This window comes from Lonchura striata, chromosome 6, assembly GCF_050655825.1.
Source record: "Lonchura striata isolate lonStrDom1 chromosome 6, ASM5065582v1, whole genome shotgun sequence".
Classification (NCBI taxonomy): Eukaryota; Metazoa; Chordata; class Aves; order Passeriformes; family Estrildidae; genus Lonchura; species Lonchura striata.
Window position 1 is genome coordinate 5,095,059 of NC_140708.1, and position 24,942 is coordinate 5,120,000.

The 24,942-nt window shown below is 51.1% G+C and overlaps 2 protein-coding genes across 4 annotated transcripts; both read left to right on the plus strand.

Annotated features, from left to right (window-relative positions):
- Positions 1-491: 491 nt before the first annotated feature.
- On the plus strand, positions 492-3,011 carry LOC144246578 (C-type lectin domain family 2 member B-like). Of its 2 annotated transcripts, XM_085583931.1 has the most exons (6): positions 492-575; positions 1,085-1,311; positions 1,690-1,788; positions 1,891-2,069; positions 2,270-2,370; positions 2,461-3,011. In XM_085583931.1, exons 2-6 carry the CDS (start codon positions 1,152-1,154, stop codon positions 2,573-2,575), a joined length of 654 nt encoding a protein of 217 aa, XP_085440057.1. In that variant the 5' UTR covers positions 492-575; positions 1,085-1,151; the 3' UTR covers positions 2,576-3,011. The 2 variants fall into 2 exon arrangements, with proteins under 2 accessions (XP_085440057.1, XP_085440056.1); XM_085583930.1 differs by having other exon boundaries at positions 1,690-2,069.
- Positions 3,012-15,994: 12,983 nt separating this feature from the next.
- Positions 15,995-18,921, plus strand: LOC146767012 (C-type lectin domain family 2 member B-like). 2 transcript variants are annotated; one of them, XM_085583939.1, is made up of 6 exons: positions 15,995-16,059; positions 16,571-16,797; positions 17,176-17,274; positions 17,377-17,546; positions 17,747-17,847; positions 17,938-18,921. In XM_085583939.1, the coding sequence occupies exons 2-6, from the start codon at positions 16,638-16,640 to the stop codon at positions 18,050-18,052; spliced, it is 645 nt and encodes a 214-aa protein (XP_085440065.1). In that variant the 5' UTR covers positions 15,995-16,059; positions 16,571-16,637; the 3' UTR covers positions 18,053-18,921. The 2 variants fall into 2 exon arrangements, with proteins under 2 accessions (XP_085440065.1, XP_085440066.1); XM_085583940.1 differs by lacking the exon at positions 17,176-17,274.
- Positions 18,922-24,942: the final 6,021 nt, after the last annotated feature.

Here is a 24,942-nt window from a genome sequence, read left to right on the forward strand (position 1 = left end):
ATGATGTCCAAAGGCCGCAGAATCGTCTTTGTTGAGGGAATGTGAAGAGGAAACTGCATTTCCCTGTTTCCCCTCATTTTCAGAGGCGAAATTGAGGGAAATCCCCCTTGATTCACTTTTTATTCGGGATTACATTGAGGGGAGACCCTCCTTAAGCATAATTAAGGGATCTAAATTGACAGAGAACCTCCGACGCCGCCGGACGCCCGGCACTGCCTGTGCCGCAGCCCAGCCCAGGAATCTCCGCAGTAATTCACTGTTTTGAGACCCAGAAAAAACTTCCTCCCACGCGGCTCCTCTTCTTATTAGTACAATTCCACTCCAGTAACCACGTCGTGACACAAGAACAAAACCGAAACCGCGGATCGCGATCGCGACCGGTCCGCTCCCCCCGCCCCTCGCGCCACTCGCGCCCCATGACGCGCTCCCCGCGCTGATTGGTCAAAATGCCAAAGCCCCGCCCACAACGATGAGGCGGGGGCGGGGGCCCCGAGCGGTGTCGGTCTGGGAGCGGAGCGGCGGCGGCCCCGGAGCCCGGCGAGGCGGCACCGGAGCTCGGAGGCGGCTCGGACCAGGTGGGACCCGCGCTCGGTTCCGCCCCAGCTCGGGGCTCGCTGCGGGCTGGGGCCGCGATGAGGGCCAGGGGGGTTCTGGCGAGTTCCTTGTGCCGGGTTCCGCCGTTCACAGGCAGGGAGCCAGAGCGGCTGTGCCGGCGCTCGGTGTCCCCGGGCTCCGAGCCGCCGGGGCACGGCATGCGGGGGACAATGGTGAACCCCCGGGGCTGCTGGTTCCTGCCCCTGGGCAGGCGGGCTCCGAGCCGCAGCTGCCCTGGGCCGGCAGCATCCGGCAGCTGCCCGGCGCTGTCAGCGCCTGTCCCGCACGGAGCTGGGCTGCAGCGGCTGCAGAGCCACAGGGGCCGGGGCTGCGGGGAGCGCAGAGCTCCCGGAGGCTGCGCTTGTCTCCGCAGCTGCTGCCGCAGCCCTGGGGAGCGGGGACAGCGCAGCCAGAGCCCGCACCGCCCTGCTGAGCCTCGGGGTCCCGCCGGGCCGGCACCAGCAGTGACCTCGCATCGTGTCCCTTTCAGGGTGCCACCACCGCGGGTGTAAAGCTGTTCCCGAGGCGATCTCCGAGAGGCTTTGTCAGCACTCCTGATGGGTCGGGAGCAAGGTGCTGTTTGTTCCAGGCAGAGAGATGAGGGCTGTGTGCTGGAGAAGGGTGAATTCTGCTCTGTTGATGGGCTTCAGAAGGAGCCCCTGGAGAATGGAAGAGCAATCAGTAATGTACTGAAAAGGAACCTCAGAATATGCCCTGGTGAGCAAGGCACCCCACTATTGCCTCTAGGCAGGGGACAGTGTCACCTCCCAGAGCCAGGGCTGGCAGGTGTGTGGCTGTTTCCCAATGTCTGGAATAGGCCTCGAGCTCTGCTGGGCCCTGTCAGTGGCTGGAACCAAGAGCCCCAGCTGCCCCCAAGGCTGTGCAGTTCTCCTGCTGCAGCCTGTCCCCACAGCTGTGTCCCTGGCTGTCCCCACAGCTGTGTCCCTGCCTGTGCCCAGGCTCTTGGCTCACTGGCTGCCAGCTGAGTGAGGGGCACAGTGGCTGAGGGGTCCCTGCTGTGCTCCCTGGGCACGGGGTGAGCAGATTGCAGGGCCGGGTCTGGTTCTGGCAGCCAGCAGCTCTTTCCTGCTCCAGGTGAATGGTTCAGCTCCCGTCCCGTGCTCACGGCGGTGCTGATTCTGCTGCTCCTGGTGCTGGTGCTGGCTTTGGGGGTGGCCTTGGCTGTGCAGTCAGGTAAGGGAGGGGCAGCAGGCTGGGCCCAGCCCCTCGGGGCAGAGCGGGGACCCTGCTCCCTGCAGAGGGGAATCCTCAGACCTTCTCCTCTTCCCCCTCCAGCACCACAGGTTCCAGTCACACCTGCGACTCCGCAGTTGGTTCAGGGCTGTCCCCATGACTGGGTTGGGTACAATGGGGTCTGCTACTACTTGTCAAGGGATTCCAGCAGCTGGGATCAGGCTCAGGAACGGTGCTCGGAGCTCGGGGCCTCCCTGGCCATTCTCCAGGATGAGGCCATGGTGAGTGAGGGGCTGTGGGCGGTGTGGGGTGGCTGAGGGGAGCCTGGGGGTGCTCCTGGGCCAGGCTGGGTGCTCGTAGGGCTGGGGGTGCAGCCCTGTGCCGGGGCCTTGCAGGGAAGGAGCCCCGGCGTGCGGGGGCAGCCCCGGGCACGGGTCCCCCCGAGGGGCCGGGGCAGCTCCCACTCCTCTCTCCTGGGCAGGATTTGCTCTTCCACCTCCGCGGGAACGTCGATTACTGGATCGGGCTGCGCAGACGGGGCGAGCGCCTGCACTGGGGGGACGGCAGCAGCTACAGCTCCAGGTGAGTGCCGGGGAGCCGGGCAGGGCCTGGGGGCACAGGGGCACAAGGTGTTCCCCTGGGAACCAGCGCTGTCTCTGCTCCTCCCTGCAGGGTTCCTGTCCTTGGCAATTCCCCGTGTGTGTGCCTGGCTGACGATAAATTCAGGACCAGGGATTGCTCAAATGAGCGGCCGTATGTCTGCAGCAAGGCCCAAGCTGCCCTGTGACAGGGACTGGAGGAAGGACCTTGTCCACGCTGGGCAGTGCCAGCTTCAGCTCTGAGCCCAGCACAGGGCTGTCCTTCCTCAGCTGCACCCTGTGCCTCGCACGGACTCTCAGGGTCACCTCAGTGCCTGTCCATCCCCAGGGCCAGCGCTGGGCTTGGTGTTCAGGGGAAAAGTCTCTGCAGTGCATCCTGCCAGCGGTGCTGCCTGGAGTGACTGGATTGTCCTCATTATATGTGAGGAACACAGCTCTCTATTTATCCTTTTTATAAAAGTTTTTATACATACCTTTAATATAGACATAGAAATTATTTTATAAATATTTTAAATGTTTACACATTATGACTTTCCTTTGCATTAACATGTACTTTTGTTTGGTTTTAACTTTTGACTTGCCTTCATGCTACCTTGTCTAATTAAAGCAATATATTTTACGTTTTCTTGTGGTTCTGTCTTCTTGTATTTCCACTCCCTGATAATGAGGGTCAATAATTCTTCTTTTTTTTCAGTGGTCTTGTTTCTGTTACCGTGTCTTTCAGAATAGGAAGTCCCCAAATATGGGAAATCAATTATTTTACATCATTTTCTGAGTTAGTTACATGAAACAATCATTTCAGCATTTCACAGTCTCTATTATTCTATGCTCTAAGACAGTATCTATTACATCTCTAGTTATAGAAGCTATATGGTGCATACATACAGTGACAGGTTATACTATATCAAAAGCAGTAATTACAATGTGTAGTATATCGGAATTCTTGTGGTCAAGAATAACTTGAAAAACCAAAGTTAGTACATAAATGTGAAAGCCATAATTATAACATTATAGAACAAACCCGACTGGGGAATGCAAATTTCCCTGGATTCCTGGAAATCATCACTGGCCTGAAGTTGAGACTTTAGGATGGTCCTTGGAAGATGTGAGAAAGGACCCTCACTTTCAGAATTTCAAATGCTCATGAAATCATAACAAAAAAATACAATACTAAGGAATAATTACAACGCTGGCGCTCTCTGGGGCTATCAGCCACGTGCACATTTACAAAAGGGATGCTCTGCCTTTTATATCCTCAGCCCCTCCCAGAGTTGTGTCAGTGAACCCCTTCTCTGCCGTGCACTGGTGCAGATCACTTCCTTACATCTCGACTGCAGCTCAGGTGCTGTCCTGTCGCCCCTCCTGGTAAGAAGCCGGCCCTCCCCAAATGCCCTGGCTGCTGAGGCTGCTACAGGGGCAGGGGAAAGGGGACTGGGGGAGGTCATATTACAGTAACAGCACTATACATTTACAAAAATTCTCCTAATATATACATAATATCTATCTCTTCATTGTGATAGCCACCCATCATTCATCTATAACAAACCACAATTTTCCTTTCCTATGAATCATATGTCTTGAACAATTATCTTTCATTTTCAGTTCTGATAATTTACTCTTTTAAAAAAAAAATTTCACTAGTCATACTAACATCAGTTGATGTCGGCAAGGACAGTGGGAACAGAAGGAAAACATCTCAGGGTTTCTTTAGACACACTTATTTGGAGTGGACCAAACGGGATCACTGAGGTCTGGTATGGCTTTTTTACCCCATCTGCCGTGCCTATGGGTTGCTGCCCATGGCAGGGCTATGGAAGATTCTCAGTGGTGAACACAGGGGCCAACCTGGTCTTGCCCTCTATTTCTTGTTCTACTTTACTTGTGGGTCCTTAAGGAAACCTCTCCAATGCCTCTGACGGTTCCCTGTGTACTTCCCCTCAACAGATGCTTGTAATTCTCATCTACCAAAACAGGACAATTCCATTAATAAACGATACAGTTCAATCTCCCTACCTAAAGTGTGAGTTCATCTTCAAGCTGGTGGAAGCTCAACTCCACTGTTGGGACATCTTTGAGCCTCTCTGGTTATCTCTGACCCAGTCTGGATGCTGCAGTCTCTTCTCTGGGTTCTTTCCCCAGCCTTTCATTCTGTTGGCGTGAGCCGCTCTCGCTCTGCGCTTGGCACAGCCCATTCAGTGCTGAGCAGCACCTGAAAGGGACCTCCCCACTGAGGGCTGAGCACTGAAGGCAACGTGCACAGCACAGCCTCGTGTGTGTCATTATTTGAGAGGGTAATTGAGTCTTACAGTGGTTACCCACCGCTGCTGGCACAGGGAACTGCCTGGCCGAGGAAGCACCACAGTCCCAGAGAGGTTTAGCACTTGGCCTACCGCCCCGTTCTGCTGGCAGCAGTTTTTGGGGAGCGTGGGCTAGAACAGCAGTGGATCACAGTGACTGCAGATACCCCTGTTTATGGGGATTTAATGGGAACTTCACACTATTAAATTTGATGGAAATCACTGCACACAACTTTACAACAACCTTTTGGGAAATATATAGGTAGAGGCAAATTCTTCTCCTTACAAGGGCAGAGTGTATACAGAGAGCCAGGGGCTGCTCCAGCCAGCAGAGGTGGCAGTGAGACATACACAAACACAGGTGTATATATATATATACATACATATACATATATATATATATATATGTCTGTTTTCCTGTTTATCGAGAAGGGACAGCAGTGGGGTGCACGGAGCCGTGTATCCAGAGCCGTGCCCAGCCCGTGAGGGCACACAGGGACATGTGCAGAGCCAGGGCTCACACACACAGGTTCCTGCTCACCTGCACAGAGCTCCTGCGCACCACGGCACTGCCAGCAGCACACGGTGTGTGCACCCAGCCTGCCCCAGCAGCACACCTGTGCTGCACGGACACTCACCTGTGTGAGTCTCTGCCAGGCACACGTGCCCCGAGCTCGAGAGCTGCCAGCACACAGAGCCTGAGCACAGCAGTGTGTGCAGTGTCACACACATGGACACACGCCTGTCCCACCCGGAGCCCGGCTCACCCTGCAGCGCCTGGGCACGCTCACGAGCACAGAGCTGTGCACAGCCCCAGTCTCAGCTGCAGTGCAGGGCAGCACATGTGCACACAGCAGGGCACACGGCTGTGCTCACCTCAGCACATCCCTGGGCACGGGGCTGTGCACAGCAGCTCACAGGTGCCCTGTGCAGAGCAGGACGTGGGCACTCAGCCCGGGCACAGCAGCAAACACATGTGCACCCTGAGCCCTGCACACCGGCACACTCGTGCCCGGCTCTCTGGCAGACTTCTCCTGGCCCCGACGCTCCCGGGGCTCTCTGCTCCTGGCATCAGGGCACGGTGGGCACGGGGACCTTGTGGCACCGTTTAAAGAGCACCCTCTGTGCCTTTGGGCTGGGGACAGACAGGCCTGTCCTAAAGGAGAGGGCAAAGAGACCACGCTGGATTCTGGCTTCTTGCCCCTCACCCTGCAAGGGCCAGACTGAGCACCTTTGGCTGGCCTGTCTTCCCCAGGAGCCTGACCAGCTCCAAGGAGAGCTCTGGAAAGATGGATTGAGCATCACTGCTGGTGCACAGCACACGTGGCATTTTTCACCCCTCACATCACCATGGCATGCTGGGCTAGGAACTAACAACTCCTTACCCCAGTGCCTTGGAAGCTCGTGCTCTGTCAAGGGGCACCTTTGACTTCTGAGCTGAGGAGGGCATGTGTGGCCTCTGCTGCTGGGGAGGGCAGCTCACAGTCCCCTGGGATGGGGTAAGGAAAGCTCCAGGCCTCTCTGCAGGGATGACAGTGACTCTGAAACACAGTTTTCATCCAGATTTCTTCTCAGACTGAAAGGGGAAAGGTGTCTGTGTTTGGCATGGAAATTGAAGTGGAAAACAACTGTAATTTCTAATAAATAATTCTGATCCATGTAAGGTTGTTCTGGTTTGAAAGCAAAACCAGTGAGAGACTCCAAGTCAGAAATACAATTTATTGGGAAAAGGGGAAAAGGACAAAAATACATGCAATAATACAAAGGGAAAGGCTACTGACAAAGTCAGAATACAACCTAGCCAGCGTGCTGGTAGCAGTCCGAATTGGAGTAGCTGCAGTCCTCTTGGGATGGCAGATGTAGTCGCTGTGTCTTCTCAGAGAACCTGTGGAAAGGCTCCCCTCTGTCTAGAAATCTCCACTTTTATCCAGGTGGGAATGCCTAGCTCCTCCCCTTGGGCAGAGCATCTCACAATGGGTCATTATGAGTCACAAGGTGTGTCCTTAATCACCTCCTCCTCCTGGATGGTGTTATCTCTCAGGCATTTAAGGGGCCATTAACAACAGATAAGGAAAACTGCCCCAAGGCAACTCCTACTCAGATGGGATTTGGAAAACAGTTTTTTTAAAACTTGGACATTATCCACCCCTTTTTCCTATTTCCATCTTCTTCATGATGAAACCTTACACATAGTTCTCACTTAAGACTAAGTTTCCCCGTGGTACACAACGGGTTTGCCCATCCTTCTGCATTACCCACCAAGTATAACCGGGTCCTTGAACAAAAACAATCCCACGGATGGGTTTGTCTTTGCCTGGGGTGGGATTAATCCAGTCTTTCCTAAAATACCTTTCATATGTACCACAGGGACTTTATCTCCATCCACTGTCTGCAAGGGTTCAGATTGGGCAGGACCAGCTCGATTGATGGACCCTCGGGTGTTGACTATCCAGGTAGCTGTTGCCAAGTTCAGTTCCCAATTCCTGAAAGTTCCCCCACCAAGTGCCTTTAGGGTGGTCTTAAGCAGTCCATTACATCGTTCAACTTTCCCGGCAGCTGGAGCATGATATGGGATATGATATATCCACTCAATCCCATGTTCTCTGGCCCAGGTGTTGATGAGGCCATTCTTGAAATGTGTTCCATTGTCTGACTCAATTCTCTCAGGGGTGCCGTGTCTCCACAAGACCTGTTTTTCTAGGCCTAAGATGGTGTTCCAGGCAGTGGCATGAGGCACAGGGTAGATTTTCAATCATCCTGTGGTTGCTTCCACCATGGTCAGTACATAGTGCTTGCCTTGTCGGGTTTGGGGAAGCGTGATGTAGTTAATTTGCCAAGCTTCCCCATACCTGTATTTCAACCATCGACCACCGTACCACAGAGGCTTCATCCATTTGGCCTGTTTGATTGCAGCGCAGGTCTCTCAGTTGTGCATGACCTGTGAGATGCTGTCCACAGTAAGATCCACCCCTCGGTCTTGTGCCCATGGGTATGTTGCGTCTCTCCCCTGATGACCAGAAGCGTCATGGGCCCAACGAGCTAGGAATAGTTCTCCTTTATGCTGCCAATCTAGGTCTACTTGTGATATTTTCACTTTGGCAGCTCGGTCTACCTGTTTGTTGTTGTGATGCTCCTCAGTAGCCCGACTCTTGGGTATCTGTGCATCCACATGTCGAATCTTCACGGTCAGCTTCTCTACTCGGGAGGCAATGTCCTGCCAGATCTCGGCAGTCTAGATGGGTTTCCCTCTGCGCTGCCAGTTAGCCTTTTTCCAGCGACTTAGCCATCCCCAGAGAGCATTAGCTACCATCCATGAGTCGGTGTAGAGATAGAGCCTCGACCACTTCTCTCGCTCAGCAATACCTAAAGCCAGCTGGACAGCTTTAAGCTCTGCAAGCTGACTTGATCCACTTTGTCCCTCAGTAGCTTGTGCCACTTGTCGTGTGGGGCTCCACACTGCAGCTTTCCATTTCTGGCTAGTGCCTATGATTCGGCAGGAACCATCCGTAAAAAGGGCATATTGTCTTTCAGTTTCTGGTAGCTCATTATATGGTGGGGCCTCATCAGCACGTGCCACTTGCTCCTCTTCTTCAGAAGACAATCCAAAAGTCTCCCCCTCAGGCCAGTTTGTTATAATTTCCAGAATCCCAGGGCGATTCGGATTTCCAATACGGGCACGCTGAGTGATGAGGGCAATCCATTTACTCCATGTGGCATCAGTGGCATGATGTGTAGAAGGAACCTTTCCTTTAAACATCCACCCCAGCACTGGTAGTCGGGGTGCCAGAAGCAGCTGTGTTTCAGTGCCAATTACTTCTGAGGCAGCTTGAACTCCTTCATAGGCAGCCAAGATTTCTTTCTCTGTGGGAGTGTAGTTTGCTTCAGAGCCTTTGTAGCTCCGGCTCCAAAATCCCAGTGGTCGACCCCGAGTCTCCCCAGGCACCTTCTGCCAAAGGCTCCAGGACAACCCATGGTTCCCAGCTGCAGAGTAGAGTACGTTCTTGACCTCTGGTCCTGTCCTAACTGGGCCAAGGGCTACAGCATGAGCGATCTCCTGCTTGATCTGAGTGAAGGCTTGTTGCTGCTCAGGGCCCCAGTGGAAATCATTCTTTTTTTGGGTGACCAGGTAGAGAGGGCTCACAATCTGGCTGTACTCAGGAATGTGCATCCTCCAAAAGCCTATGGCACCTAGGAAAGCTTGTGTCTCCTTCTTGTTGGTAGGTGGAGACATAGCGGTGATCTTGTTGATTATTTCTGTCAGGATCTGACGACGTCCATCTTGCCACTTGACTCCTAGAAACTGAATTTCTTGAGCTGGTCCCTTAACCTTGCTTCGTTTAATGGCAAAACCAGCTTTCAGTAAAATCTGGATAATTTTTTCTCCCTTTTTGAAGACTTCCCCTGCTGTGTTCCCCCACACAATCATGTCATCGATATACTGTAGATGTTCGGGAGCCTCGTTCTTTTCCAGTGCAGCCTGGATCAGTCCATGACAGATGGTGGGGCTGTGTTTCTACCCCTGGGGCAGTCGGTTCCAGGTGTACTGCACTCCCTTCCAGGTGAAGACAAACTGAGGTCTGAATTCCGTTGCCAAAGGAATGGAGAAGAAGGCATTAGCAATATCAATGGTTGCATACCACTTTGCTGCCTTGGACTCCAGCTCGTACTGAAGCTCCAACATGTCTGGCACGGCAGCGCTCAGTGGTGGTGTAACCTCATTCAGGCCGCGGTAGTCCACCGTCAGTCTCTATTTCTCACTGGACTTGCGTACTGGCCATATAGGGCTGTTAAAAGGTGAATGGGCCTTGCTGACCACCCCTTGGCTCTCCAATTTACGAATCTTCTCATGGATGGGGGTCACAGAGTCTCTGCTGGTACGATATTGCCGACGGTGCACTGTTGTCATGGCAATTGGTACCTGTGTTCTTCAACTCTCAGCAGTCCCACAGCAGAAGGGTCATCTGAGAGACCAGGCAAGGTATTCAGTTTCCGGATGTCTTCTGTCTCTACAGCAGCTATCCCAAAAGCCCAGCAATGTCCTTTTGGGTCTTTGAAATATCCATTTCTGAGATAGTCTATGCCAAGGATGCATGGGGCCTCTGGGCCAGTCACGATGGGGTGTTTCTGCCACCCATTCCCAGTTAAACTCACTTCAGCCTCTAATACAGTAAGCTGCTGGGATCCTCCTGTTACCCCAGAAATAGAAATGGATTCTTCTCCTACATATCTTGATGGCATCAGGGTACATTGGGCACCGGTGTCAACCAAAGCTGTATATTTTTTGTGGTTCAGATGTGCCAGGCCATCGAATCCACACGGTCCAATAGATCCGATTGTCCCTGTCCTCTACCTGGCTAGAGGCAGGGCCCCTCTATTCCTGGTCATGGTACACGTTGCTCTCTTCTGGTAAATAGGTTCTTGAGGTTCCTTCAAGAGGATCAGTTATATCATTATTCTTTTATTGTCTGGAACTCTTAGGAAATCTCTCATCTTCTGCGAAAATTATCTCCAACACAGCCAATTCCCTCAGGCATCGGATACCTTGTTCCATGGTATTCCATTTTCCTTGGAGCACCTGGAGGTCTTCTTTACAAAGGTATCTGTCCCTCACACTTGCGAGCAGTTGCCGCCAGAGGCTGAGAGTTTCTTGGGTTCTCCCAATCCCCTGATCAATGACCACATCCCGGGATAATGATCCCAGTTGCCTGGCCTCACTTGCATCCAGAATGGTGTCATTGGCTGCAGCGTCCCAGATGCGGAGAAGCCAGGTCAGGATGGACTCATTTGTCTGCGGGTGAATTCTCTCCGCAGATCACGTAGCTCACCCAGGGATAGAGAGCGAGTGATGATCTCTGGTTCTGTCTCTTCCGCTGGGTGCGAGGGTCCTGCAGTGTCCTCATCAGTCACTATGCGGACTGATTTGCTCCTCGATTTCTTCTTCTGAACAGTGGCAACTACTATGGGTTCAGGCTGCTCTGGTTTGGTGATGGTTTGTATGGAGAAGCTGATGGCGCTTTCGGTTCCTTCCTCCTCTGTGCCAGTCTGTGTAGACATAGACAGTTTTGCTTTGCTTTTTGTTTTTTCCTCCATGACAGTCTGCGTAGACACGGACACTGTTGTTTTCCTTTTGGTTCCTTCTTTCTCTATGGCAGCCTGTGTTGACATGGATGCTGTTGTGGTATTCTGTACAGGCACGGACACTGCTGCTTTCCTTCTTGTTTCCTCTTCCTCAAGAAGACGCTGCACCACACTATGTATGTTTTGCTGCACCACACTATGTAGTGTTTTGTTTCTAAGCATGTTGCAGATTGTGCAGAGAAGACAAAGAAGAACTAACAACAACATTATGCTGTCCTTGGCATCCAGAGGGAAATTAACATTTTCAAAAACGGCTGTGTCAAGCCTGAAAGGTTTGAAAACATCAATCTTTACCCCTCCCCCCAGGGGCTGGGTGAGGTTGCTGAGGCCCCAAACGTAGCAGCCTAGATTAGGACAAGCAAACAGAATTGAGTACATATTCCAAATCATGTTCATTGCCACAGAGATCATAATGCAATAGACATAGTAGACCAATAAAGCAATTCTCATACCATACCCTGGTCTACACATGAGTATTACAATTGCCAAATAATTCCCCACATTCGGGAAAATATAGAGAGCTAGGTATAAGACCCAAAAAAACATGTTAAGCATCATAGTGAGTAGGTACCCTCTACAATACAAGATTGTAATTCTGACTTCTCTCAGTACTTTCTTGCCCCACGTTGGGCCCCAAAAATTATGTTCTGGTTTGAAAGCAAAACCAGTGAGAGACTCTAAGTCAGAAATACAATTTATTGGGAAAAGGGGAAAAGGACAAAAATGCATGCAATAATACAAAGGGAAAGACTACTGACAAAGTCAGAATACAACCTGGCCAGCGTGCTGGTAGCAGTCCAAAATGGAGTAGCTGCAGTCCTCTTGGGATGGCAGATGTAGTTGCTGTGTCTTCTCAGAGAACCTGTGAAAAGGCTCCCCTCTGTGTAGAAATCTCCACTTTTATCCAGGTGGGAATGCCTAGCTCCTCCCCTTGGGCAGAGCATCTCACAATGGGTCATTATGAGTCACAAGGTGTGTCCTTAATCACCTCCTCCCCCTGGAGAGTTATCTCTGAGTCATGTGGCCAGGCATTGATGGGGCCATTAAGAGCAGAGAAGGAAAACTGCCCCAAGGCAACTCCTACTCAGATGGTAATTGGAAAACGTTTTTTTTTAAAACTTGGACACTTTACAATTTTTTTTTTAAATGATAATGTAAAGAAACTAAATTAAAAATTTTTAGTCAGGTTATTAATTTTTATTTTTTTTTAAGTTTTTTTTAGGGAGAGAAGTCTTTTTTATTAAGTTTATACAGACTTCTTTATAAAACGAAAGAAAACAGGCTTTTTGTGGTTTTTATTTTTATTAGGAATACTAGTTAGAGGATCTTCATGAAGTCTTTCTTATTTTTATAAGCTTTTTAAAATTTTGTTGATGGGTTATATTGATCTATGGGGTATTGTTTTGAAGATGAGTTGTTTAAAGGTAAAATTTTTATTATTTGTTTGTAAATTATTTTCATCTCTGGGAACAAAGGTTCTTTTTTTTTTCTGAAGTATAGTATTACTTTTCTCTCTTTGTTAGTTTAAACTTTTTATGGGATTACAGTTATTTTAATATTTGTTTATTTTAGTATGGAGATTTTTATTTCATATTATTTGAATAATTTCATTTTTTATAGTTTCATGTGTTATAGGAAAAATGGGGCTTTTTCTTCACAGTTTATCAGAGGATTTCAGTTTTTAAATTAAGGTATTTTCCCATTTTTATTGGGGATTTAACTTCCTTACTGATTTTGATGGTTTTTTTTAATATGCTTGTATCTTGTAGTATTTTTTACTCGAAGGAGGATTGAAGGATGGAAAGGGTTTAACATTTCGTTTTGGATCCATTTGTTTTGCTGATAGCTTGTGGCAGGAAGGCGCGGCTGGGACAGTGTCCGGTTCGGTTTCCGTGGTTTGTTTCTCCTTTTCCCGTGTTAGATTCCCGCTCCAGGGCTCCTCTGCGCTCTGCCGCTGCAGGGTTTGTGCTCTCAGCCCGCTGCGGGAGGGATTTTTTGGCAACAGCCCCGGCCCGCTCTGCTTTTGGCTCTGCAGCCTCCCCCGCCCTCCTGCCCGGCAGCTGCTGGCCCGGGCCGGCCCGAGGGGGGCTGATGCGGGCCCGGCCCGGGACAGGGGGCTCAGCCCGGGACAAGGGGCTCAGCCCGGGACAAGGGGCTCAGCCCGGGACAAGGGGCTTATCCCGGGACAAGGGGCTCAGCCCGGGACAAGGGGCTTATCCCGGGACAAGGGGCTCAGCCCGGGACAAGAGGCTTATCCCGGGCCAGCGCTGCCCGGCCTGGCCGGGCTGAGCCGGGGGCTGCGGCCGGGGTCGCCACCTCCTCGCCGGCTGCAGAAGAAGGAGCAGGTTCCTGGGGTTTTCCTCTTTGATTTAACACGTGCGTTTCACAGAGGCGCGTTCAGCTCCTCAGTGGTGCAACAGAAACTTTCCTCCTATTCCAAAGCGCAACTCCCGAAGCACACAAATACTGAGACTACTGCTACAGACTGCAGCAATTCCTGAAAATGCTCTCCTACTGGCAGTAAGAGTAAACATGCCTAAAGGTTATTTTGTATGAAGAGTAGCTACACTGAATGGTTTCAACATCAAAATCAACTGGGAAACAGTGACTTCATGTAAAGTTAAAGAAATGAATATCTGTGTTTCAGATATTTCCTGTCACATTTCAAGGCCAGTCACACACAGGAAACTGCCTGAGGCAGGACCAGAGCGCTGTTAGTTGCACTGTTAGTAGGACTGGGCTTTTTCAGGGAGAGGAGGGAGGAGCAGAAGCACAGCAAAGCTCTGCCAGCTTTGTGTCCTCTTACAGAGGATAAAGTAAAAGTGACCGCAGTAATGCCGTTTTAGTACTACCCAACGGTATGGCACAAGAGCAGGTTGAGATAAGGAGGAAAGAAGGAAAAGAAAGAAAAGAAAGAAAGAAAAAAAAAAAAAAAAAAAAAAAGAAAATAGAAGAAAGTGAAAGACAACTGCTCACTTTGAAAATTTGAAAGGCTTATTTAAACTTTACCAAAAATACAACAAAAGGACTACATAAGGAAAAATTTGCAGTGCTGGGAACTGCCCTCGTGGAAACCACGTGGCCGGTTCCTCTTCGAGATCGATGCTCGGTCTTTTATAACCCTGGGGGTGCATCAGCCTGCCCTGGTCCCTCCCAAAGTCTCTCAGGCAGCTCTTCTTTGCCGTTTATCGGTGGAGATTGCTTTCTTGTAGCTGGATGGGAGGCCAGGTGTTGCCATGTCCACCCCAGCACCGAGCTTTTCCATTCCCAGCTGCCCCATGCCAGGGACACTTGTGCCCTTCTTTCTCCCTGTGCTAGACACCCCAGGCTGTCTGATGGCAACAATACAGAGGGGGGAAAGGGAGCTATGGGGAGAACAGAGGACAGCTAAACCTCGAGAACATAACTATACATCAATAAAGCTTCTCTTAATATTCACACAATAGTCATCCCTTAATTGCGAGAGCCAATCATCTCGTTATCCATCTATAACAAGAGAGAGGAGAAAAATAGAAAAGGGAGATAGAAAGAAGTTTTGCCTTCTTGGGAAGCAAAAGCAAAGACCAGCTTGCGCCCTTGGCACGGCAGCCCAAGCAGCTGCCGAGCTGCCTGCGTGCTGCCCCGGCCCTGCGGCTCCAGGCCGGCGGCGCAGCAGAGAATTCTCCGCAGCCCGGCGCTCCCGGGCCAGCCCTGCGGGCACCGCCGCTCCGGGCACCTTCTAGTGGGGATTTCCCTCCCAGCGGCTCAAATCTCGCCTCTTCAGGAGCAGACCACGCAGTGCCCCCAGTACTTTGCCGCTGGGAGCACTGGAAGAGATCCTGGAACACTGGGAGGGAACTGGGAGCACAGGGAATGCCAGGAGGGAGCTGGGAGGGAGAGTGGGAGCACCGGCAGTGAACAAGAAGGAGCACTGGGAGGGATATCAGGAGCTCTGGGAAGGAACAGTGCTCCCAGTTCCTGCCCAGTGCTGTCAGCATCCCTCCCGCTGCTTGCCAGGAAGAGGGACACTGGCAGGGAGCTGGGAGGGAACTCCTCAGCACTCTGCAAGGTGCAGCAGCCCCAGGTGTGACCAGTGAGGAGGGGGAAGTGCCCCCAGTCCCTCCCCACGGCCACCAAAAAGAGGGGGTTAGGAGGAGAAAAGGGATTGAAATGAAGAAGGGAAAGCTTTTCTGTAATTTTGTTTGAACTGGAGAGAATCTCCAAGTACCTATTATTTGAAGGGTCTCAGTTGAAGGAAAACACACCTTTTTCGTCGTTTTGGGTGCCTCACTAGGCAGGCAATCACTGCTTTCCATGATTTTTATGTTTAAATGGAAGGAGAATACCTTCATGGTGCCTTTTGACTTGAAGGAAAGCAACTAATTTTCATCATCTTCAGGTTCCATTTGACGGCAAACACGGCTGTCCCTAGTCTCAAAGGGCTTCCTTTGAGAGGAACCTCTTTATGTGTCATTGTAAAAGTTCCATCGAGGGGGAGCCTCCATTTGTAGGGACCTTCACAGACGAGAAAGATGTCCAAAGTCCCCAGAACGGTCTTTATTCAGGGAAATTGAGCAGGAGACTGTATTTCCCCTCATTTTCGGAGGCTAAATTGGGGAAAAATCCCTTTGATTCACTTTTTATTCGGGGTTAAACTGGGGGGAGACCCTCCTTATGCATCATTTAGGGATGTTAATCAGTATGGAGCTCTCGTTCTCCCTTTGATTCAAGGCTTTGAAACGGCGACAAGAGGCAGTATGTCTTTGGTTTAATTCATTAAGAAACTGAAATAGTTCGGTAGCGACGGGCTGGCGCTGCCGGGCCGGACTCAGCCCATCCCTCGGCGCTGCAAACGCCGCCAGCACCGAGCGATGCCGCCGCACGCCCGGCACTGCCGGTGCCGCAGCCCAGGAATCCCTGCAGTGATTAATTGTTTTGAGACACTGAAATTTCCTCCCAGGCGGCTCCGCTTCTTCCTTAACACGGTTTACGGTAGAAGGTGAAGCCGCGGTTGTTCACTTGTTCACTTGTTCACTTGTTCACTTGTTCACTTGTTCACTTGTTCACTTGTTCACTCTCCCACTCTCCCGTCCCTCCATCCCCGGCTGCTTTCCCCGCGCTGATTGGTCAAAACGCCCAAAGCCCCGCCCACAGCGCCGTGACTACAAATAGCGCGGGCAGCGACCGGGCAGCGCTGGGAGGGCGAGAGACGAGCGGGGCAGGAGCGCAGCCCGGAGCTCGGAGGCGGCTCGGACCAGGTGGGACCCGCGCTCGGTTCCGCCCCAGCTCGGGGCTCGCTGCGGGCGGAGGGGCCGCGCTGAGGGCCAGGGGGGCTCTGGCGAGTTCCTTGTGCCGGGTTCCGCCGTTCACAGGCAGGGAGCCAGAGCGGCTGTGCCGGCGCTCGGTGTCCCCGGGCTCCGAGCCGCCGGGGCACGGCATGCGGGGGACAATGGTGAAGCCCCGGGGCTGCTGGTTCCTGCCCCTGGGCAGGCGGGCTCCGAGCCGCAGCTGCCCTGGGCCGGCAGCATCCGGCAGCTGCCCGGCGCTGTCAGCGCCTGTCCCGCACGGAGCTGGGCTGCAGCGGCTGCAGAGCCACAGGGGCCGGGGCTGCGGGGAGCGCAGAGCTCCCGGAGGCTGCGCTTGTCTCCGCAGCTGCTGCCGCAGCCCTGGGGAGCGGGGACAGCGCAGCCAGAGCCCGCACCGCCCTGCTGAGCCTCGGTGTCCCGCGGGGCCGGCACCGGCAGTGACCTCGCATCGTGTCCCTTTCAGGGTGCCACCACCGCGGGTGTAAAGCTGTTCCCGAGGCGATCTCCGAGAGGCTTTGTCAGCACTCCTGATGGGTCGGGAGCAAGGTGCTGCTTGTTCCTGGCAGAGAGATGAGGGCTGTGAGCTGAAGAAGGGTGAATTCTGCTCTGTTGATGGGCTTCAGAAGGAGCCCCTGGAGAATGGAAGAGCAATCACCAATGTACTGAAAAGGAACCTCAGAATATTCCCTGGTGAGCAAGGCACCCCACTATTGCCTCTAGGGAGGGGACAGTGTCACCTCCCAATGCCAGGGCTGGCAGGTTTGTGGCTGTTTCCCGATGTCTGGAAGAGGCCTCGTGCTCTGCTGGGCCCCGTCAGTGGCTGGAACCAAGAGCCCCAGCTGCCCCCAAGGCTGTGCAGTTCTCCTGCTGCAGCCTGTCCCCACAGCTGTGTCCCTGGCTGTCCCCACAGCTGTGTCCCTGCCTGTGCCCAGGCTCTTGGCTCTCTGGCTGCCAGCTGAGTGAGGGGCACAGTGGCTGAGGGGTCCCTGCTGTGCTCCCTGGGCACGGGGTGAGCAGATTGCAGGGCCGGGTCTGATTCTGGCAGCCAGCAGCTCTTTCCTGCTCCAGGTGAATGGTTCAGCTCCCGTCCCGTGCTCACGGCGGTGCTGATTCTGCTCCTCCTGGTGCTGGTGCTGGCTTTGGGGGTGGCCTTGGCTGTGCAGTCAGGTAAGGGAGGGGCAGCAGGCTGGGCCCAGCCCCTCGGGGCAGAGCGGGGTCCCTGCTCCCTGCAGAGGGGAATCCTCAGACCTTCTCCTCTTCCCCCTCCAGCACCACAGGTTCCAGTCACACCTGAGATTCTGCAGTGCTGTCCTCGTGGCTGGGTTGGGTCCAATGGGGTCTGCTACTACTTGTCAAAGGATTGCAGGAGCTGGGAGCAGGCTCAGGAACGGTGCTCGGAGCTCGGGGCCTCCCTGGCCATTCTCCAGGATGAGGCCATGGTGAGTGAGGGGCTGCGGGTGGTGTGGGGTGGCTGAGGGGAGCCTGGGGGTGGTCCTGGGCCGGGCTGGGTGCTCGTAGGGCTGGGGGTGCAGCCCTGTGCCGGGGCCTTGCAGGGAAGGAGCCCCGGCGTGCGGGGGCAGCCCCGGGCACGGGTCCCCCCGAGGGGCCGGGGCAGCTCCCACTCCTCTCTCCTGGGCAGGATTTGCTCTTCCGCCTCCGCGGGAACGTCGATTACTGGATCGGGCTGCGCAGACGGGGCGAGCGCCTGCACTGGGGGGACGGCAGCAGCTACAGCTCCAGGTGAGTGCCGGGGAGCCGGGCAGGGCCTGGGGGCACAGGGGCACAAGGTGTTCCCCTGGGAACCAGTGCTGTCTCTGCTCCTCCCTGCAGGGTTCCTGTCTTTGGCAATTCCCCGTGTGTGTTCCTGGCAGAGAACAGATTGAGGAGTGAGAACTGCTCAAATGAGCGGCCGTATGTCTGCAGCAAGGCCCAAGCTGCCCTGTGACAGGGCTGCAGAAAGGACCTTGTCCACGCTGGGCAGTGCCAGCTTCAGCTCTGAGCCCAGCACAGGGCTGTCCTTCCTCAGCTGCACCCTGTGCCTTGCACTGACTCTCAGGGTCACCTCAGTCCCTGCCCATCCCCAGTGCCAACACAGGGGTGGGTGTTCAGGGGAAAAGTCTCTGCAGTGCATCCTGGCACTGGTGCTGCCTACAGTTATTTGATTGTCCTTATTGAAACATGGGTGACTCTTTAAAATTTTTATAGAAGTTTGTTAAGGGATAAAATCGTGTGCTGAGGTGATTGGCTATTTGCATATGGTTTACTTAAACTATGTTCCTATTGTACTGTTATGTTAAGGGCCTATATGAATATTCTTGAATTTGTGAGTACTCAAATATTTGTTTGAGTTTCGAGGTTTTTTTGCTTGGTTTTAACCTTTGGCTTTTCTTCATGCTGCCTAGTACATTAAGCTAATATATGTTTTTCTTTGGTTCTATCTTTTTGTATTTTCACTCTCTGATAGCAAGGGTCAATAATTCTTTTTTTTTGGATGCCCTGGTTTCTGTTTCCATTATGTGAAAAATGCTTATTATATGGCTCTATGCAGATAGCTACTATATGTATTATGTTATATTGATTAGTTGTTCTTCTGTAGTTAAAATGAAGATTTTAGTAGTTAAAATAAACACCATGTATGTGGAGGGGGAAGGTTTTTTTTCTGTTTTTTTTAGAAATTAGATACTTGCTTTGAGGAACACCTAAGTGTTCCAAAGGAGAGGAATTTATGGCTTCTTATCAGAAGAAGCTAATTTCTTCAGGCCTTGCTCAGACTCGAAGATGCCATGGGAATTAAAGGAAACAGTTGACATACAACAGGCAGAGTTTCTTGTTTTAAATAGCATGTATGCATAACCATGAAGGATATATGAATATGTAACAAGTGTATTGGTTTAAGGCTGATTCCTTTGTTCACAAGGGATGCTTTTCGCAACTTAGTGTCCGAGAGCACCCGGACGTCCTTAATTCTTTGCTTTTTATTATCTTGTAATTATCCTGACTCTAAACTTTATTATTCTAATTGTATTACTATTTTTATAACAATGTTATGATTATTAAATTTTAAAATTTTAAAAACCAAGTGATTGGCATTTTTCACAATTATGGTAGCAGAGGATGGTTGCTAACACCTCTCTGCCGGTGCCTTAGGAGACTCAAAGTGAAGAGACGCGTCCTGCCCTGGTTGGGCAGCTTCGCTCTGTTCCCCTGGTGCTACCGACAGACGCAGGTTTTGATCCAGGGACAAAAGGAGACAATAAAACAAAGAAAAGGGAAAGGATTCCCTAAACCCGCAGTAATTGCCCCTAAGATTAACGCATAGGCGAAGAACAAAGACCCCAGGAAAGAGGATAGGTGAGTATTTGTTGGGATGGGGCCGATAAGGGGGGATGAATGGGTGTGAATGAGAGGTGAGCTGGTCATCCCAGACTTGCCAAATGAGAGCTGTAGTCTCCCACCCTGCGTTTCCATCTTCTTTCGCGAGAAAAACGGCCAGGAAAGAGACAAAGCGAGTGAAAACAAGAATGAGAGAAACCCCCCACCCCGGGGAAACTGGGACTGGGTCTCCGGGAAGGAGTGGGATACCTTGGTGTGGGGGGATAGGAAATGAAAATATAAAAAGAGGGTTTTCTTGACATAATTAATTGGGTAATTAAAAAGCAAAAAGAGAGTTTTCTTGGCATCGTTAATTGGGAAAAAATAAAAGGGTAAAAAGAGAAGGTTTTCCTTGGAGGGACATAAATTTGCTGGGTCAAGAGATTAACATCCTAAGAGCACTCAGCGTTGCCGGATTGAAGGATATCCAAGAGAATCTGGGGTTACGGCTGGGTTGAGGGATATCCAAGAACACCCGAACTGGCCAGTAACACCTAAAAGTGTTATAGGTGTGTTTAAATTCTGCAGAATGGAGAGACTTCCAGGATTAAACCTGCTGGGTTGATGGATGTGGGTTACATTCCAAGAGCACTCCAAATAAATGTAGATATATGGATATGTAATATAGATGGTTTAAAAGTAAAAGGTACCTTGTTGTTGTATGTGAGAGTGAGTGAAAAATAAAAGTGAGTGAGCGTGGGCAAATGAAAGTATATGTAATAGTATTGTGAAGTCGAGAAGTATGAATGAACAGGCTTGAGGGTGTCAGTGTGTGTGAGAGTGAGAGATAAAGGTGAGTAAATACAGATGAATGGAAGTATATAGAATGTAGATTGTTTATTTTGAGCTTTATTTCCTTGGACGAGGTGGATTGCGTTGAACGATATTGCGAGAGAAAGGACTTTCTGTGTATTTGAAAGAAGGTGGTACTCAGGTTGTTAGAGAAAGTGGGAAACAGAGACAGAGAAGACGATTAGATAAGATCTTGGGATGGGACAGAAATCCAGTAAGAAGAATGCAGAGAGAAGAAAAAGGATATATGTTAGCCAACTGGGAAAAAAACCCTTGTACGAGAAAGAAAGACAAGGTAAAGATGATACAATTTCATATGCTAGAATGGCCGAAAAAGGAATTAAGATCTGACCATGTTTACTGGCCTAGATACGGCTCTTTCGAAAGTTGGATTTGTCATGCTCTCATGTATTTGTAAATTGAAAGGAATCGTTTCATTCAGAAGAAAGAGAAGATGCCACATATTGGACAGGAGATTATAGGAAAATAAAAATCTTTAAAGTATCAGAAAACTTAGGGAAAAAACCAAGAAAACAGGAAAAGAAAAGGGAGGGGAGCAAGAGGGAAAAAAGAAAAAGGAGTGGGATCCTTACGGGCTTTGCCCCCTCCGCTCCCACTCGCGCCCGCGCCGCTTGTCCCGGCCCCGCTCGCCGCCCGCTCCTGCCCCGCTCCCGTCCCAGGCGCGGGTTCGCTGCTCTCAGCGGCTGCTCCTGCCCCGGTTCCCGTCCCGGCTGTGAGCCCACCGCCCACAGCGGCCGCTCTGCCGGTCCCGCCCCGCCGGTCCCGCCGCAGCGCTCCCGGTGCCGCCCCGCCGCCCGCAGCCGCTGTGCCCGGCCCCGTCCCGCTGCTCGCGGCTGCCCGGCCGGCCCCGGCCCCGGCCCGCCCGGCTGCTCCGCCCGCCGGGCTCCCGGCGCTCCCGCCCGGCCCATCCCGGGGCTCCTCCCGCGGCTGATTTCTCTGCCCCAGCCCCGGCGACTCTGCCCGTCCCGGCTGCGCTGGGCACCGCCGCTGCTGCTTTGCCTCTGCCGGGAGCACCGGCCCAGCCGCCCCTAACCGCGGGCGGGCCGATCCCGCTCCCGGCTGGTGCCCCCGGCACTGCCCCTCCTGCGGCGGCTCCGGCAGCACACCCTGCCCGGGCTCCGCCTTCGGAGGACCAGGGCTGGGCGCTCGGCCCTGCCCTCAGCCCCTTCCTGCCCGGAGCTCCGTTCCCGGGAACCGCAGCCCCAGCTCCCAGAAACTCTTTCTGTCTGGGGGACGCCCCTTACAGGAACACAGGGAGTTCAGTTAGGAGGCAACATTCTCCGGACTCTTCCTCACAGCACGGGAGAAAGGCTATAGAAAGAGACCGGGCTAAAGAAATGGATCTATTTCCACTAAGAGAGGTTCCGATGGGAGGGGGTGGAGCCGGCTTTGTGAAAGCTCCCTTGACTTCTTCTGAGGTCAGGAATTTTAAAAAGGAAATCAAAGGGATTTTGGAGGATCCCATAGGCACTGGTGAACACTAGACCAATTTCTAGGTCCAAACATCTCTACTTGGGAAGAAATGCAGTCTATAATAAAGATACTCTTTTCTCAGGAAGAAAGGGAAATGATCAGCATTGCAGGCATAAAAGCCTGGAATAAAGAAAATCCACAGGGGCCTCCCAGAGAGAAGAAATGCCAACCGCACCTCCTGAGTGGGGTCAAAATTACGAGGAGGGGAGAAAACATATAAATGAGTATTGTAATTTAATAATCAAGGGAATAAAAGGGGCAGCACCTCGAGGGCAAAATGCTAAAAAGGCTTTTGAGGCACAACAAGGGAAAGAAGAAACTCCAGCTGAATGCTTAGACAGACTTAGGAGAAATATAAAACAATATTCCAGAATAGATCCTGAAACTGATGTGGGAAAAGCTTTGTTAAGGATTAACTTTGTTACTAATGCTTGGCCAGATATTAGAAAAAAATTAGAAAAAACTGAAGATTGGCATGATAAGTCATCGGATGATTTATTAAAGGAAGCTTAGAAAATTTATGTTCGGAGAGATGAATAAAAATCTAAACTAAAAGCAAAACGTATGGCAGTCACCCTGCGAGAAAACAATTATAAGAAAAATCAAAACCACACAGGCACTACTCCTAGAGGTGGCGGTTGTAGAAACAGGGCAATAGGAAAGAAAAAAATCCCAATACAATCAAAGTTTCAGGGACATTCCAGGAATGTCTGCTTTTACTGTAAGGGTGAAGGACATCAGAAAAGAGATTGTCCTAAGAGGGCAACAGATCTGGAAATTTCTAAAGAGATGGGCACCGAGGAAGAATAGGAATGTCAGAGGCTCTATTTTTAAGGGGACAAATACCATCTGGAGCCTGTGATAACTTTAAAAGTGGGTCCCCAAGAGGAAAAATTGGAATTTGTGGTAGACACAGGGGCAGAAAGAACCTGTCTGTTAGATACTCCAAAAGGTTATAGTGTAAGCAAAGATACTGTAAAAGTAACAGGTGCAAAAGGAGAGAGTTTCACAGTACCTGTTGTTAAAAATGTGGTAATAGAGGGAGAAACTAGATTTTGGCTGGGGGATGTTTTATTGGTCCCAGGGGCAGGTAGCAATTTATTGGGACGAGATTTACAAGTGAAATTAAGAATAGGGGTTGTTCCAGAAGATGGGAAGATGACAGCTCGACTTTTAAAACTAGGCCAGGAGGATGAAAGAAGAATTAACAAGGAAGTTTGGGCTGGGGAGGGAAATAGAGGAGGATTAAATATTGACCCCATAAGGGTTACAAATGAGAGAGAAAATTGTCCCATATGTGTACGGCAGTATCCTATATCTTTAGAAGGATGGGAATATTTAAAGCCAGTAATAGAAGGACTAATAAAGGATGAGACACTAAAACCTTCTATGTCTCCCCATAATACCCCTATACTCCCAGTAAAGAAGCCTGATGGGAGCTATAGAGTGGTACAAGACTTAAGGGAGGTTAACAAAAGAACTCAGCCTTGCTATCCAGTGGTACCAAATTTTATACTCTTTAAAGTAAAGTTCCTTGTTCTTTCCTTACAAAAACCTTCATAACCTGTTCCCCACTTAGGGCTTTGTCATATCCTTGTTGTTCTACCAGGGAACAGGGAATAGCTGAAGAGGGTTAGCAGGAACACAGTTCCATGGTGGTAAATACTGTAGGACAGAAGGCCTCTGTTGCCAAGCTGCCTCTCCAAGTCTCCAGACACAGCCACGTCCTGGCAGTGCTGCCTCTGTTCCTGTCCTGGCCACGAGGGCTGAGTGGTGACTGGGTCACCTCTCTTCTCACTGGGCCTCGCTTTCTCGGAGCCCACCGATGTCTGATCACAGGAACGGGTGAGCACTTTAAACCTGCTGGTGCTAAACACCTGCACACCTTCTCCCTCAGCTCCTAAATCACCTCAGCCTTGTCATTGCACACTCTGCTGGAGATCCTCATATGTGGGAACTGGCCCAGCAGTGACCCAGAGTCAGCTGGATTTCACCCCAAAAGAGCCGGGTGTCAGTTCCAGGCCCTGGGAATCATTTGTTGAATTCAGGGAGAGCCTGAGAGTTCCCCATAAGCCTTTGGTATTATTGTGTTAAGTTGCCCAAGTTCTGCTCCCCTATTGCTTACTTGTTTCTCCTGTATGGTTATAGTTCTAGAATGTTCCACCCCCAAGTGTGTATATTGTTGCTTCCCCCTTGTTTTAGGTCTTTGGATCCTGCCCCTCGTATGGTGCAGGGCTTCTCCACGTTTGTTATTTTTCACCCTTTATTAAAGTTCTTTGCAGGCAGCACCATCAAAGCAGCTCATTTTCCTTTTCACCACCCTTGCCTGAAGTCAGGGAACCAGAGAGGTTTGTCACAGCCACCCTCACTGTGACACTTACATAAAAGTGTTTTAAAATTCTTTTAGTATAAATATTGCATTATTGAGACATTATTTAGGAGCCAATTCCCTTTCTTTTTGTTTTAAAAATAATATGCATGTCTCTTGGTATGAACATGAAGGGAACATCAAAACAGAAGAATATATGCAGTGAAACAAGAAACTTGCAGAATCAAGAATAAGTCAGATAATACATGTCATTAATGACACGTGAAATTGGATGATTATCAATGTCTTAAATACTGCACCACCACCCAGAGCCTGCAGCAGCTGCCACACCTTGTGTCAGTCAGGACCTGCATGGCCATTCTCAGGAAAGGTGTCCAAGCTCACTTTAAAAATAGATCCAGCTGTCACATTGTTATAGGGTCAAATTGCCAAGTCAGAGAGACTTGAATATAGTTTTGAGGCAGAAAACACCCGGGTTTGTTGGCAATTTTCTGGCCAGAGCCCAGACCCTCATTGGGAGGGTCTCCCTAACATATCCAAAACCAAGTCTCTCAACAGCAGCAGTGATGAGATGCCCCAAACACAGCACACTGCTGGGCTGCTTCTGTGGGAATTCCTGGGGCTGGATCTGATTCCCAAAGAGCAGAAGCAGCCTTGCCCTCAGCAGGTGACAGCCGTGTCCTGGAAGGATGTGTGTCACACAAGGGTCCGTAAAGTCCACAGGGCCTCAGCTCAGATGAGGCTTTCCACAAAGGCCAGAGATCTTATCCTGCAACTCTGAAAGCCCAGGAGAATGATGAGACAGCACTGGGCCATGGCATAGCAAACCTGCTGAAACGAGAGAAGGG

Bases quoted from the DNA above. Each gene is read 5' to 3' on its own strand.
- LOC144246578 (XM_085583930.1), top strand. From the start codon at position 1,152: ATGGGTCGGGAGCAAGGTGCTGTTTGTTCCAGGCAGAGAGATGAGGGC. The intron at 1,312-1,689 runs GTGAGCAAGGCA...TTCCTGCTCCAG, and splicing joins GAACCTCAGAATATGCCCTG to GTGAATGGTTCAGCTCCCGT. The intron at 2,371-2,460 runs GTGAGTGCCGGG...TCCTCCCTGCAG, and splicing joins GGCAGCAGCTACAGCTCCAG to GGTTCCTGTCCTTGGCAATT.
- LOC146767012 (XM_085583939.1), top strand. From the start codon at position 16,638: ATGGGTCGGGAGCAAGGTGCTGCTTGTTCCTGGCAGAGAGATGAGGGC. The intron at 17,275-17,376 runs GTAAGGGAGGGG...TTCCCCCTCCAG, and splicing joins GGCCTTGGCTGTGCAGTCAG to CACCACAGGTTCCAGTCACA. The intron at 17,848-17,937 runs GTGAGTGCCGGG...TCCTCCCTGCAG, and splicing joins GGCAGCAGCTACAGCTCCAG to GGTTCCTGTCTTTGGCAATT.